Here is a 14093-nt window from a genome sequence, read left to right on the forward strand (position 1 = left end):
TAATTGAATTATTTTTTAAGTACTTCAATATAGCTTGTGTTACGGTCAAAGCGTGCTAATTCAGCGAATATATACATTCATAAATAGTAATTGTACTATTGTATGCACACACTGATTTGATTGGCTAAAGTATTCACATATACATTATACTTGTTAACTAAAGTGAAGAAATATTCGTTAATTTAAATTGATCAAGAACGATTACATTTGTTCAAAATATACAACTGAGATTCTATAAGAACAGTGAGGGCGGTATTCTGCGACAAAATCCAAGTCATGAAGAGTTGCAAGTGCAGATTGCCGTTTACACTAAATGAGCACGAATTTTGTCGAAGTGAGGGGCGAACGAGCATTCGTTCGTTTGGTCTAAACGCACCTTTATGTGACGTCTAAGCAGGGGGTTTTCCCGGCACGGCAAATAACGTAAAATTTCAAAACCTGGAAAATTCGAAAATGGTACTACGTGTGGCCTAAAACAGGTATTATGTTTATTTTATGAACCTTAAGGGTTTTAAGCACTGCTGGACTACTAAGTCTTAGTAAGTTTCTTTTTCTTTCTTTGCAAATAACATGACATGGCCTAAGACAAGACAGGTAGTACCTACTGCGAATATCAGAAAAGTACCCGAAAGTTGGAAAATCGGCATTTCGTAGGGAAAATTGTTTCTAGGGAGGTTTCCAAAAAATTGTGCTTATCTCAGGGGATCATATTATACATATAGGATAATAATGCCTGACGAAGACAGGCTGAAAAAGTAGTATATAGGTATACTACTAATTCAGACCTAAAGATGGCTGCCGCGCTCTACCGCCGACAATACTTGGGATGATCAAAAAAAGAAATAGTATAATTTATAACAAACTTTTCAAAATGTTTATTTCAAGAAATAGCATAGGTATTTAACAAAATTTGAAAAGCAGTACTCTGATAATCCAAATGGAATGTAATAGCACGTTTTTCACAGTTGTATAATTTTAGACTAGCATAACTGCAAATTATTCATGTTTTACGATTATTTAGTTAGTTCAAAATGTATTTCATAAATGTAAAGAATAAACATATATAACCAAAAGTATACATTTACCGATAAATATTACAATATATACCTCCTTATACATATATGTATACGTATATAATTTTTTCGAATTTATCAAATGTTCTAATTAAGTAACTCACATGCACACATAAAAATGGATTCCACGCTCAGAGCTTATGCAATGCTCGATTGTAGGAATTTCCATTTTATCCTAATGTGTGTTAAGTTATTATTAGATATGTATCTCATGTATCGGTAAATGTTTGCGTACAATAAATATTATTACCTTGCTTCTAAAATTTTGTAAGCCACTTGAGTTCTGTTTGAATTTACAGAAACACTGAAAATTTTCTAACTTCAATGTACTATAACATAATACAAAAGAATTAAATAAAATTTTACTGTAAACAGAACATTTGTCATACAATGTACAAATTTTTATATTCAAGTATTTTCATAAATGTTTTAAATATTTACGAAGCTGTACTCAAAACATGAAACGCATTTTAATAAATAAATGTCACGATTAAGCAAACACATCAAATATAATGTATAATTTTAGAAATAAGATAACAATGTGGGTTAATCCATTCGTCCTATGTTTATGACTTTCCGCGGTGTCTTAACGTGGGTCCAAACTAAACGCGCGGCGCAGAACCACGCAAAACCGTGTAAAACCGCGCAAGATCGTACGCGTTCGATGAACGTTGGCACACTAACTAAAAATTAAACATTCTCAGATATTCTACAAAAATTTTAAACAATTTTAACAATTCGTTGCCTGTGTAAATTCTTCTACTTCCTTATAGCGATGTAACCCAGTAACGTCGTATGCGCGTTTTTCTCTGCTTTTTCTTTAATAAATGGTAGATTATAACGAATGCAGCACTTGCGATTTTGATACGCTCGTCACGATTCATAACCGAACACTTTGCGCACTGGGGAACAACTACGAACATGAACGAAGCCGCTGCGCGCAGTTTTGAGCCGCGCGTTTGGTGTGGACCCACCTTTACATATCGTTAGCTTCGTAACGAAAACGTATTAAGTAAAAGACAGTAAAGTATGTATGTTATTTTTTTTCCATTATAATAAACACTAGTCGTCATCCTTACATTACTTACTAATAAATATTATCCAACGAACCTGTGCTATTAAAATCATTAACTAAGCAAATCCATTATATCTTGAGCAGGTGTGTTTTCAACCTTCTGGCTCGAATTAGAATTTAAATTCGAATGAAATTCTAATTGATTAGTTGCAAAATTTCCTTGATTTACAGGGTAATTAATAGTGTTTTGAGGAATAGTTGGACTCCACATGGGTTGATTGGAATTCCAAGTGTTACTTTGCTGACTTAACGGTACACTCATCATCCCTTGTGGATTGAAGTACTGTTGCTGATTCGAATTTGAAGATGTCCAAGAACAATCAGACTTTGAATTTGACATTGAGAGATTTAACTGATCCAAATTCGTTTTTAATAAAGTATCGGTTAAATCTTTTACTGGAGGTTTCGTTGGCTGCTGAACAGTTCTTGGCATCAATGGTGGCTGAGATTGTAGTCTTTGATGCACTTCTTGCTGTTGAATTAATCTGCAAATTAAGAGATTTAATGAAATATAGCAAATCTATTTTATCACACTGACAAATCAATAACAGTAATTAATCTTACTAACCGAAATTTATCTTCCATTGTCAATCCATTTTCAATTTGTAGAGACCTCAAATTTGTATTTACAGTTGGCGGAGGAATTGTAGGAACTATATTTACAGCATCGGTAGTTGAATTCAGTTTTCTGAAAATGTTGGAAGCTTGCGAAAGCTCTTGATCGAGTTGCTCAGTCTCATGGCGCATTGCATCTAATTGTTTCAAAGCTTCTTTATGTTCTGCAGTCACGCGATTTATCATTTCAGTCACAAGATTCGAAAGAATTTCGTACTGCGACAGACTAAAATTCTGTTCGATACATAACGGTAACAGAAACGGCAGAATCTTTGTCGCTAATATTTCTTTATTTGCCCCTAGTTTACTGTGACTCAGTAATATTCGATAAATTCCTAATAAAAAGATGAATAAATACATATTATTAGCACAATTTAGGGTCATCCCATGCGAAATCGGATACCTTTCGGAGTAACATTTCAGATTTATAATTTTTCAACAGTTATAATTTTTTGAAAAAAAATTAACACTATATTTCAAAGAGCTGTAAGATCCACAATTTTTGACATTTTGAAAAATCCGTCGAGATATGTTTATATATCCCTAAAGACTACAACATATCCAAGTTTCATCTAAATCCGAAATGTTACTCCGAAAAGCGTCCGATTTCGCATGGAATGATCCTTTAATTATCTCTACTTCTCTAACACTGAACAAATGTTTTAACAGAGTATAGTACCTATAATGGCCATAAGAATTGCAGGTTCACCAGAGTGCGGAACTTCTTGTAGGAAAGGTAACACTTGATCAAGTACCAACCATCTATCAAAGTTAGGTAACATTTTCGCAAGACACAACAAACAATTGACCCTTACTCCAAGACTCTTACTGTTGCTCCCTTTCCCATGCAAACAGATCTTCTTCATTCTCGGCAAAATAGCGTTTTTAATCACCGGCCCTTCGATCATTGTTATAATGTTAGGTAAAGCTGACAGGCACAACTCTTGCAATTGCTCCCACTCAGATTCTAGAGCGCGTAGCAGCATTGGGACTATATCTGTCTTTATTACCTCCGTAGTACACAGCTTTAACAATAAATCAGCATGTTGCATTAACACAAGACTAATCTGCGGCGGATCGTCTAACGTTAAAACAGGTTTAATATTAGGCAGAATATATTCTCTAAACTCTTCCACGGAGCTAGTTTCCATAGCGTACAATACGCTTGGTAAAACGAAAGGAATCATCGGAGGATTAATTAATTCTTTATACAAAGCTGGAAGGACTCTATGCAATATAACTCTGTGCGGTAGTTGCTTCAAAAGCTGCGGCAGTCCTTTGTAGAATTGCGACTTTTGTAAATTATCCCATTGGAAAATCTTATCCAAATAGTTCAAAGTTTTCACCCCTATATCTGTGAAGTAATCAATCTTTACGAACTGATGAGCGTCCGGCCTTAATTCAGGATTATGATTTAACATCAGTTTAACAGTATCCCTGAGAGTCTCTGGAACAGGGAGGAGTTTAGAAACAACGATCGATCCATTAAAGCTCTCGAGAAACTTCTTGCATTTCGAGAAGTCGTTGTTCGATTCGTGAAGAGGTACGTTCGCCGAGGAATGTAATGCATACGCCAGCATTCCTAAAGAAAAAATGTCGCCGGCTGTGCCGATGCTACTCGCCAGAATGGTTTCTGGCGCTTGGTAGTCCAAATTTGGTTGCGCAGCTGGCGAAATCGACGCATTGTATTCCGTGTACAACCACAAAGGTTGTTTGCCCTCTACGCTTTGGTTCAAAGCACAGAAATCGAAGCCAAAGATTTTCCACGCTCCGTGACTGTTAATGACGATAGATTCTGGACATAAGTTTCTGTGTAATAATTTAACGTCTCCGTGTAAAAACGCGAGACCTTCTCCGAGCTGTAACAGCCCATACTTGATTTCAACGTCGTGTAGCTTGTACTCTTTCAAGAGCAGCGGCAACGGTTGCGGTAGATTATCGTGATTCCCCAAAGCATTAGCTAGACTAGCTAACACGGGTTCAGTCGCGAACGCCAGACTGTCTCTGGATTCCTCCAACGGATGCTGGACAGTTAAAATTTGTGGGTGGCGTAATTTTGTTATTTGGGCGATGCCTCTTCTGAGAGTCTCTAAAATTACTTCCCTGTCGTTTCGGGGAAATCTGTCGAGCATGCGTTTCTCGAATACGAAAATTGCTGCTTCTTGTTTCGTGGACTTTTTGTAGCCACTGTAAATCTTCCAGAGTAATCCTGGGCCTGCGCTCGCTATGTGCGCGTTTACTTCGAATTCTCGGGTGACTGGATTACCCGGAAGGACGTTTGACAACTGAGATAAACCGTAAGCAGTGTTTTGAACGGTATTAGAAATTGTGTTGCTGACGGTGTTCCGTAATTTTGTCAACACATCCATCTTGGTTTACTAGGTATTTTACGGTTTGCTTTACAAATACTTTGTTTTACTAGTTTCGGTGTTGCTACGCGATCTACGCCAATGAATTCTTCATTTTAATTAACAATTCTAGAATTTCCGAATCCTTCTCGATGTATACTTTATTTCGATATTTGATAACCTTGCTTTTGGTCGACGAATTTCATTGCACATTTAATGCATCATTTTGACACTTGGGCATGTAGTATTTATCGACTTGTATTGTGTACTGTCATACAGAAAATAATTTTTTCGCAAATCCATCACAGGATAATTTCATTATTCGCTGATTAACTGTATTCACTTGCGACACTTCGCGACACTTCTAAACCCAGCGAAAAGTGAAAGGTTTTGGATGAATGTGTCGATAATGAGTCAACCTCACTTTCCACGAAAGTTGATATCAGTTCTGTTAGTTTTCAACAGGGTGTAATAGACAGGTGTTCCGACTCTGTACCTTTTACCACAGCGATTTTGTGCCGATTTCTGTTTAGTTCCCCTAGCTGCCGCGAAAGGTGTTGTGACTTACAAGGGAACATCCCGAACCCGGGAATTCAAAAAATTCTGAAACTGTGAATATGTAGGGAATTTCCTCCCGATTACAACGCAATTTTTGTTTGCTGCCCAAATTCACTCTAAGGGAGTGTAATTCACCCCTAAAAACCCGGTTATTTTCCGATTTTGTGTTATTACTCGTGAACTACAAAATATTTGTTTTACCAAATGATAGATCTAATTAAAAGACGTAACTTTTGTCGTGAAACTTTTTCCCTATCACTTACAGTTCGCGAGTTATAACACAAAATCGGGAAATAGCCGAAATTTAAGGGGTTAATTTCACCCCCCTCGATTGAATTTGGGCAGCAAACAAAAATCTTCCCTTGTTAGAAGTGTTGCTAGTGATCCTCTAGGTAGTGATTGGAAAATGTGTTCCGCGTTTTCTATTGGTCGACACAATTGGGGTATAAACCGGAAGTAGAGAGAGCAAGAAACTGTAAAAAAGAAAGAGAGAAATACTGATAGAAAGAGACAGAAGTACTGACAGAAAGAGAGAGAGAAATACTGTTAGAAAGAGATAGATATGGTTTAGGTTATGTTATTTCCGGATTTGCTCCAAAATGGCTGCGGTTATTGGGAAATACTTTGAGAGCGCCATCTACTAAAGTAAGCTCTGTAATCGGGTGAATTGCGTTACAGGACTGGTGTCGCACAAGTATTGAAACAGTGCAATAATGTTTTTGTCATTAAATAGTCTGTTAAATTTTACAAAATCGATCATCAAACAGTCGAAATTCCCAATACTGCCAATTAATTTTCGCCACCAGATTGCGTAGCGGAAATAAGAAAATGCCAATACCGATCACTCCCTAGAGGATCACTAGGGCCGGTCTTCATAGTCACTACTTATTCTTAAGCAAACGCTTAAGTATGCGACATCCTTTACTAGCTACTAGGTTAGTAGCGGAAGCCGCATGCTTAAGCATTTGCTTAATAATAAGTAGCGACTGAGAATACCGCCCGTAGTGTGTTATGAAACATTAATATGTAACTACCCACTTCATACATTCCACAAATGAAATATTCGCGCGCACACACCATTCACACATGCGCACTCATGCAAAACCGCAGTGCACGCGCTAGTGGCGCCTCCTGCGCCGAGCTTGCGGCATCCTCCCCATTGTGTGAGTGTACGAACACAATATGATTTGAGTAACGTGTTCGTTCGCATTTGCACAATTTCAAAAACACTACACAATGAGATAGTTACTAAATAACGTTAACCTATTTTAGTATAGTAAAGCATTCGAAGAAACAGTTTTGCAATTTAGTTAGAATGTAATTTTCTAATAAAACAGACAGAACGTTTGCACTAAATAGGTGCATGCAAGTGCGTATATTTATATGCATCGCATAGAGAGGACACGTGCATTTACCCATGAAAATTTCCATTGTAATTAATTATATCTTTATTACATCGTAATCACACATAGACAAAGATATTTTACGATCACCGAGTTTCTCCGACTTTCGTCGAACTCGTTTCATAAAACAATGAAGTTATAGCTGGAGAATAATTACTTTTCCAGCGGAATGTGGAATAAATAACACAAAACAACATGTATCTAATTTTTAAACAGTTAAGAAGCTCTCTTTCTTTACAGCGACAGTAGAGCGAAAGTTGCCTATTAGCAGCTAATTCGGTAATGCTTCGATTGCCTCTATGTGTGTACAATCACCTCGCCAGTATCTTCTACAAAAGAATTAATTTCTTCTCCAAAATGTCGAAGGGTATGCCGCAAATGTATAACATGATAGCAATGCGTCAGAAGAAAAAGTTGAAAATGTTGCAAACCAATAATTCTGGCGTAACATTACAAGTAATGCAAAACAAATGGAAATAGTTAAACAAAACGCTTATCGTCATCTTAGCGCTTAGCTAGCGAGGGATGCGAATACATGTAAGTGTTCCAAGGGCAACGAGCATCCTGCTAGCTGAGCGTTAACATGATCGAGCTTGTATTCGAATTTCATGAGATTAGTAACACGTGGATTACAACTGATATTTTTAAAAATAGGTCCTCGGAAGTGGCGCTCCTGGATCACCGGTCTGTGTATTTATGACGACTGACCATTCTAATTACATGTTTAATTGCGGAGAAGGATCCCAACGACTGAGCCAGGAATATCATTGCAAACTCTCCAAGTTGGATCATGTATTTCTAACTAGGACATCTTGGAAAAATATCGGGGGACTCCCAGGTATACTTTTAACGATACAAGAGGCAGGTGTATCTGAAATAAATATTCACAGCGCAGATGGGATCAGTGATCTTCTGGATACAGTTAAAAAATTTGTTTTCCTGCCCAACTTGAATATTTCTTACCAGCCCATTAATGAATCCGAACCATACAGAGACCATATAACGAGTGTCTGGTATGTTCCTATAATGAAGACTGCGAAAAGCATCGACGAAAGCTCTGCGAAATTGGTCGGCGATAAGCAATACTCCCTGAACGTAAATGGGAAAAGGGGTTTAGACACAGAGGACACAGAAGAGGGCTTCGTAAGAGGAGAAAAGAAATTAAAGACCATTACGGACGTAACGTGTTTTATTTGTGAAATTAATCCGAGACACGGGAAACTGTTGTTGGATAAGTGTATAGAATCTGGTATAGAACGTGGTCCACTTTTAAAGTTATTAAAAGAAGGATTAGATGTTACGAAAGAGGATGGAACAATCGTTTTTAGTAAAGATGTTTGCTTGCCACTTGGTCCAAAGGTCGTCTTTATAGGTATGTTTAAATATGTTCGCCAGTAAACAGATCTTTAAGGGGTCTTAATTATTATGAGTACCGCTATCGCAGGTGCTGGAATTAGCCACGTAAGTCAAAATTGAACAAAATTGCGCGCATTCAAACTTCAAGTAAGAATGGAAAATTTCGAAACTTGAAGTTCGAATGTGCGCAATTTTGAACTCCAGATAACATTGAAAAAACACAATTAAAAGTGTATTTAAAAAATTCTTCCGTATACATTACAAGTAGCTTAATAAATAAAAAAATTGACATTGTTATTCATTGTATTCACTGAAAAAAAGAAGCCTGAATGTTGCCGAATTTTGCAGCGTGATTACCAGAATGACCCCTTAATTGAAAATTATTTCCACACCACTTTCTAACTCTATGTTCAGAACTTGACATTTTTTTATCAGTTTATAGATTATTCTTGCAAATAAATAAAATCTCTTTTTCAGAAAGTAAATACTTTCTCGCCTCAAATATTTCTCTTATTTCCAGTATTTACAAAAATATTTTTTTGCTAAAGAGATACATGACTTCATTTGGGTCAGTGTATGATTAAATTACTCTTTTTTTGTGTACAAGTGTCATGAAAGAAATGAAGATTGCCATAAGGGCGTATACCCGTTTGCACCCTCGGAAAATGTGTACATTTCGTGGATTTTTTTACAAGTCAACGGCTTGATGAAGATTTCCCGTTTTTTTAGTATTATGAACTACTTAAAAAAAAAAGTTTCAGTTAAAAAACTATTGTTTTTCGAAAGTTATGCATACATATCCGAAAGTCTCCCTATTTTAGACTGCTAAACGGTGGGCCTGAAAACAGCTGTATGTCGTGTCTGAAATTAAAAACAATAAGATCTTCTTATAAAGTATGTCAATAGCTATCATCTAACGGGGCCGATTTTGAAATTTTTGAAAAATAAAGAAATGGTGAGAGATCAAAGGTAAAGTTACATTTTTCTAAGAGAAAATACCAACTCTTTCTTTTTAAATAATAAACGGGGAATCGGAATAAAAAAAAAGCCCTCGTTGGACGATGTGGAATCTTATTACGATCCTGCATGCAAAATTGGAAGTGAATTAGTTGAACGTAGCACGAGTTTTTAGGCCCACCGTTTAGCCGTCTAAAATCGAGAGACTTTCGGATATGTATGCATAACTTCCGAAAAACAATAGTTTTTTAACTGAAACTTTTTTTTTAAGTAGTTCATAATACCATATAAAGATGGTAAAAAAACGGGAAATCTTCATCAAGCGGTTGCCTTGTAAAAAAATCCACAAATTCTACACATTTAACGAGAGTTCAAACGGGCATACCCCCTTAATATGGCGTAATTTTTTGTAAACTCTTTTAACATCTTTGTTTATTTTACTTTCAGTTGTAGAATGTCCTACAAACGATTACTTGGATTCCACTGTAAATCACTCTGCCTTTTTAAAGTATCAAGACGCATCGTCGAGGGAAGAAGACGAGGAAGTTCATTGCATATTTCATTTTACTCCCGAAAATGTTCTGAACGACGCACGATACCAAGATTGGATGAAAAAGTTTTCGCAGAACACGCAGCACATAATTTTAAATAGCAATAACTCTAGCATAGCTAGCGAAGCTGTCTATAAGAATCAGTATCTGTTGCACATGTTGCATCCCGAGATCTTTCCTTTGCTAAGCGAAGACTTCCTCCCCGATGACGAAGAAGTAAGGCACCTATGAATAAGAAATAATAAGAAATGGTATGAATTATGGTAATTCGTTACGAGTCTCGTGAATGTAAGTAGTGCGTACTTATTTCAGGCGAAGAATGATAATATCCATCGTGCGAAAACGATGTTAACATTAAAATTACATCCGGCATTGGAGAATATTACCGTGCCGAAGATTTGCCCGCAGCCAGAAACATATATCGACGAAGTTTCGAAGATTCCCGGTTTTCTGGATACCTTGGCAGAGTTAAAAACAAATATTGACCGAATAACAACGGAACATAGTTTGAAAAACAGCTGTGAGTATCCACGGATTCTTATGATAGGCACCGGTTCCAGCACGCCGAACAAAATTAGAAATACAAGCGGTATTCTTCTGAGGCTTGACGAAAGCAATAGCATTATATTGGATTGCGGGGAGGGCACTCTGGATCAGCTCGTTAGATTCTATGGAAATTCAGAGATTGGCAACATTTTATGTACTATTAAGGTATGCTAATAGTATAATTGAAGGGCCGGGTGCAATAAGGGGACTAGCGCTCGAAAATGGGAAAAATTATTGTCCAAACGCTAAGAAATATTGGAAAATTAAATGTTGTTAAACTGTATTTTTAAAAATATAGTGTCGTAAAGCTCGTCACGGCACACATTTTTTCTATTTACAGTTTGTTTATCCAATCATTACTATTCGAGCTAAAAATTATAAACAAAAAAATTTTCGTCGTCCAAAATCATTATTTCTTTAAACATAAATTGCGATAACTTAAGTAAATATTAACGGATCGTTATGAAACTTAAAACGTAACTTCAGAAAACTCTAGCGAAGCCGTAAAATGTATGCACAAAACCCTTATGTTAACAAATGTAATAATATTTAATTAAAAAGTAATACTGGACACAACCCATGTTTTTCAACGTTCGCCGTTAAAAAGTATCGAGGCAATTTTGAGGTACATATAACTTGCAGCTACAAAGTTTTTCCTTAGTATACAAGGAAGATTTTCACCAATTTTCACACTGATTAATAAATAATTGTAGAAGGTATGAGGATATATATAAATCTCGCGCGCCACCAACAGTCAGCGGCCGCGTATAATACGCTACTTACAAGGGAACATCCCGAACCCGGAAATTCAAAAAATTCTGAAACTTCATGAATATGTAGGGAATTTCCCCCTGATTACAACGCAATTTTTATTTGCTGCCCAAATGCACTCTAAAAGGGGTGCAACTGACCCCTGAAAATTCGGTTATTTTCCGATTTTCTGCTATAACCCGTGAACTGTAAAATATTTTTTTTACCAAATGCTAGATCTAATTAAAAGAAGTAACTTATGTCTTGAAACTTTTTTTCTATCTCTTACAGTTCCCGAGTTATAACACGATTTTTCAGGGGCTAATTTCACCCCCTTCGAGTGAATTTGGGCAGCGAACAAAAATGGAATTTTTTTAATTTTCGGGTCCGGGATCTTCCCTTGTTAGTAGTCTTAGCACTCGCGTTGACTGTTGGTTTTCTGAAGTTACGTTTTAAGTTTCATAACGATCCGTTCATATTTACTCAAGTTATCGCAATTTATGTTTAAAGAAATAATGATTTTGGAGAAAGAAATAAAATTTTTTGTTTATAATTTTTAGCTCGAATAGTAATGATTGGATAAACAAACTGCAAATAGAAAAAATGTGTGTCGCGACGAGCTTTGCAGCACTATATTTTTTCAAATTCAGTTTAACAACATTTAATTTTCCAATCTTTCTTAGCGTTTGGACAATTATTTTTCCCACTTTCGAGCGCTAGTCCCTTATTGCATCCGACCCTTCAATTACTGTAATGAGAATTATGTTACACGTAAATTTCAAGATTAATGTTTCTTTCCTCAGGCTATTTATGTATCGCATATGCACGCGGACCACCATTTAGGCATCATTGGTTTGCTGCAGAAAAGAGGGAAATTTACAAACGATCGGGTATTTTTATTAGCGCCGAACGAGATTGCAGCGTGGTTGAGCTTTTATCATAATGAGATGGAACCTATTTCACATTTATATTCCTTATTGAACAATTTCGATTTCTACCTCAACAATCACAAATTATCGAAATCCTTTGAAAGTATATTTTATAATATACTGAATATTAAAGAAATAAATACCGTATTTGTTACGCACTGTAAACATTCGTACGGTGTCGCCGTTACTCTGAACGATGGAAAGAAGATAGTTTACAGGTAAGTCTCGCATATTTGATATCTGTAGAAAGAATCTGAATAAAATTAATAAAGTAAATAATTTTTTGCAATATCCGTATTTCAGCGGTGACACTATGCCTTGTAAAAATCTGATAAGTTTAGGTAAAGATTGTGATTTGTTGATTCACGAGGCAACGATGGAGGACAAACTTAAAAACTTAGCTTTACGGAAATTTCACTCAACAACGTCCGAAGCAATAAACGCTGGGAAATCGATGAACGCAAAATTCATATTACTGACGCATTTTAGCCAGCGTTATTCAAAGATCCCTATACTCCCAGAAGAGGAAACGAATGTCGGGCTGGCTTACGATAATATGGACATTAAGCTGTCGCATTTACCACTGTTGCCGCTTTTCTACCCGTGTTTGAAGCTAATGTTTAACGAATATTACAAAACCTTGGAAAAGCGAAGTAACAAACATCTGCTAACAGTTTGAGAATCTTGTATCGGCTGAAAGATATTGTGTTGATCATAAAGAAATTTAATTTATTTAAATAGAATGAAATATACTTTTTACATTGTAAAATTGTCTCGTCACTTTTTAGATCCAATCACGCGAGGCGATTAGGCACCTCGATACGCGCGCTATTAGCACAAAGGTGTTACGGTACGAATAATTAATACAACGCATTTTTTTTTTTTTTTTTTTGAGAGCAGAATTTATTGCTTACATAATACATTTAGTTTATCCCGCTTTCCTCAATACGATAAATAACGTAAATTACGGATAATTTTCTTGACATATCGATCCTAGTATTAATCTTGTTTGTGTATAAAAAATAGAGAGCAGGTAATAAAGTATCATATAAAAGGTAAAAAAGCAGATCCAAAAATAATTTGCCCCTTCTTGTCGAATCGGAACGCCGGCGCGTTTCGAGAACATCGAAGGCTCGACAGAAAAGGGCAAACTTTGTCTATTTATAAGTTAATTGATAAGTTTTACGTCTATAAAGTCGGTACTCAATAATACGAAATTCATGCTTCCAATGGTTCCTAAGCGGGTTACGATGTATAGTTCCTTCATAAAAATAGCTGTAAAAATGTCTCGACTATTACACAGCTCGCGGAATGTTGAATGTTATGTAGAAAAAGCGTGGTCTGAAATTACGTAGATTAATTCGATTATTGCATCGATTTGTTTTTTAGAGGCATGTACACTAGATAGCAGGTTTACACTAACCACGCATTTGTGCGCTCGTGTTTGGTAGTATGTATATATTTATATCTGAGTAATGTAAAAGTAAATACGTTTACGTTATGGAATGATTATTTTCTTTAACTGAATTGTTGTTTCGTCCGTTGCCGTGCCGCGCAAGTGTGCTGTCTAGTGTATAAACGGCTTTACATAAATTCAAACATCAAGAACACTAATTAATATTAACGCGGAGACTAGAAAACTGATTCGTTTTAACGGCTGGCGCAAACGGTTGGCCAGGTCCTTAATACTTTTTGTTCTACTTTCCTTTCCAAACATAAATAATTCACCAAGTCCTAGTATCGCCCAACTAAATTATCGGATTATAAGGAATATAAAGATTGTTGTACGCAAACAATGATTTACGTATCTGACGGCTATTGTAATGAGTCCTCGTTATCATATATATAAATATATATATATATTTATATATATATATTTATATATATATATTTATATATATATATATATGTATATATTTATATATATATATG

The 14093-nt window shown here is 36.0% G+C and overlaps 2 protein-coding genes across 3 annotated transcripts; one reads left to right on the forward strand and one right to left on the reverse strand.

Annotated features, from left to right (window-relative positions):
* Positions 1 to 851: 851 nt before the first annotated feature.
* Positions 852 to 5567, reverse strand: LOC143367624 (SCY1-like protein 2). Its single transcript, XM_076809619.1, has 3 exons — positions 3443 to 5567; positions 2717 to 3098; positions 852 to 2633 (listed from the first exon to the last, which is right to left on the reverse strand). The coding sequence occupies exons 1-3, from the start codon at positions 5130 to 5132 to the stop codon at positions 2201 to 2203; spliced, it is 2505 nt and encodes an 834-aa protein (XP_076665734.1). The 5' UTR covers positions 5133 to 5567; the 3' UTR covers positions 852 to 2200.
* A 1266-nt stretch (positions 5568 to 6833) lies between these two features.
* Rnasez (ribonuclease Z) lies at positions 6834 to 12930 on the forward strand. 2 transcript variants are annotated; one of them, XM_076809613.1, is made up of 7 exons: positions 6834 to 7101; positions 7313 to 7528; positions 7727 to 8444; positions 9833 to 10152; positions 10249 to 10647; positions 12036 to 12379; positions 12465 to 12930. In XM_076809613.1, the coding sequence occupies exons 2-7, from the start codon at positions 7355 to 7357 to the stop codon at positions 12838 to 12840; spliced, it is 2331 nt and encodes a 776-aa protein (XP_076665728.1). In that variant the 5' UTR covers positions 6834 to 7101; positions 7313 to 7354; the 3' UTR covers positions 12841 to 12930. The 2 variants fall into 2 exon arrangements, with proteins under 2 accessions (XP_076665728.1, XP_076665729.1); XM_076809614.1 differs by lacking the exons at positions 6834 to 7101; positions 7313 to 7528 and adding an exon at positions 7583 to 7609.
* The last annotated feature ends 1163 nt before the right edge of the window (positions 12931 to 14093 follow it).

This window comes from Andrena cerasifolii, chromosome 4 (genome assembly GCF_050908995.1).
Source record: "Andrena cerasifolii isolate SP2316 chromosome 4, iyAndCera1_principal, whole genome shotgun sequence".
NCBI classification, from domain to species: Eukaryota; Metazoa; Arthropoda; class Insecta; order Hymenoptera; family Andrenidae; genus Andrena; species Andrena cerasifolii.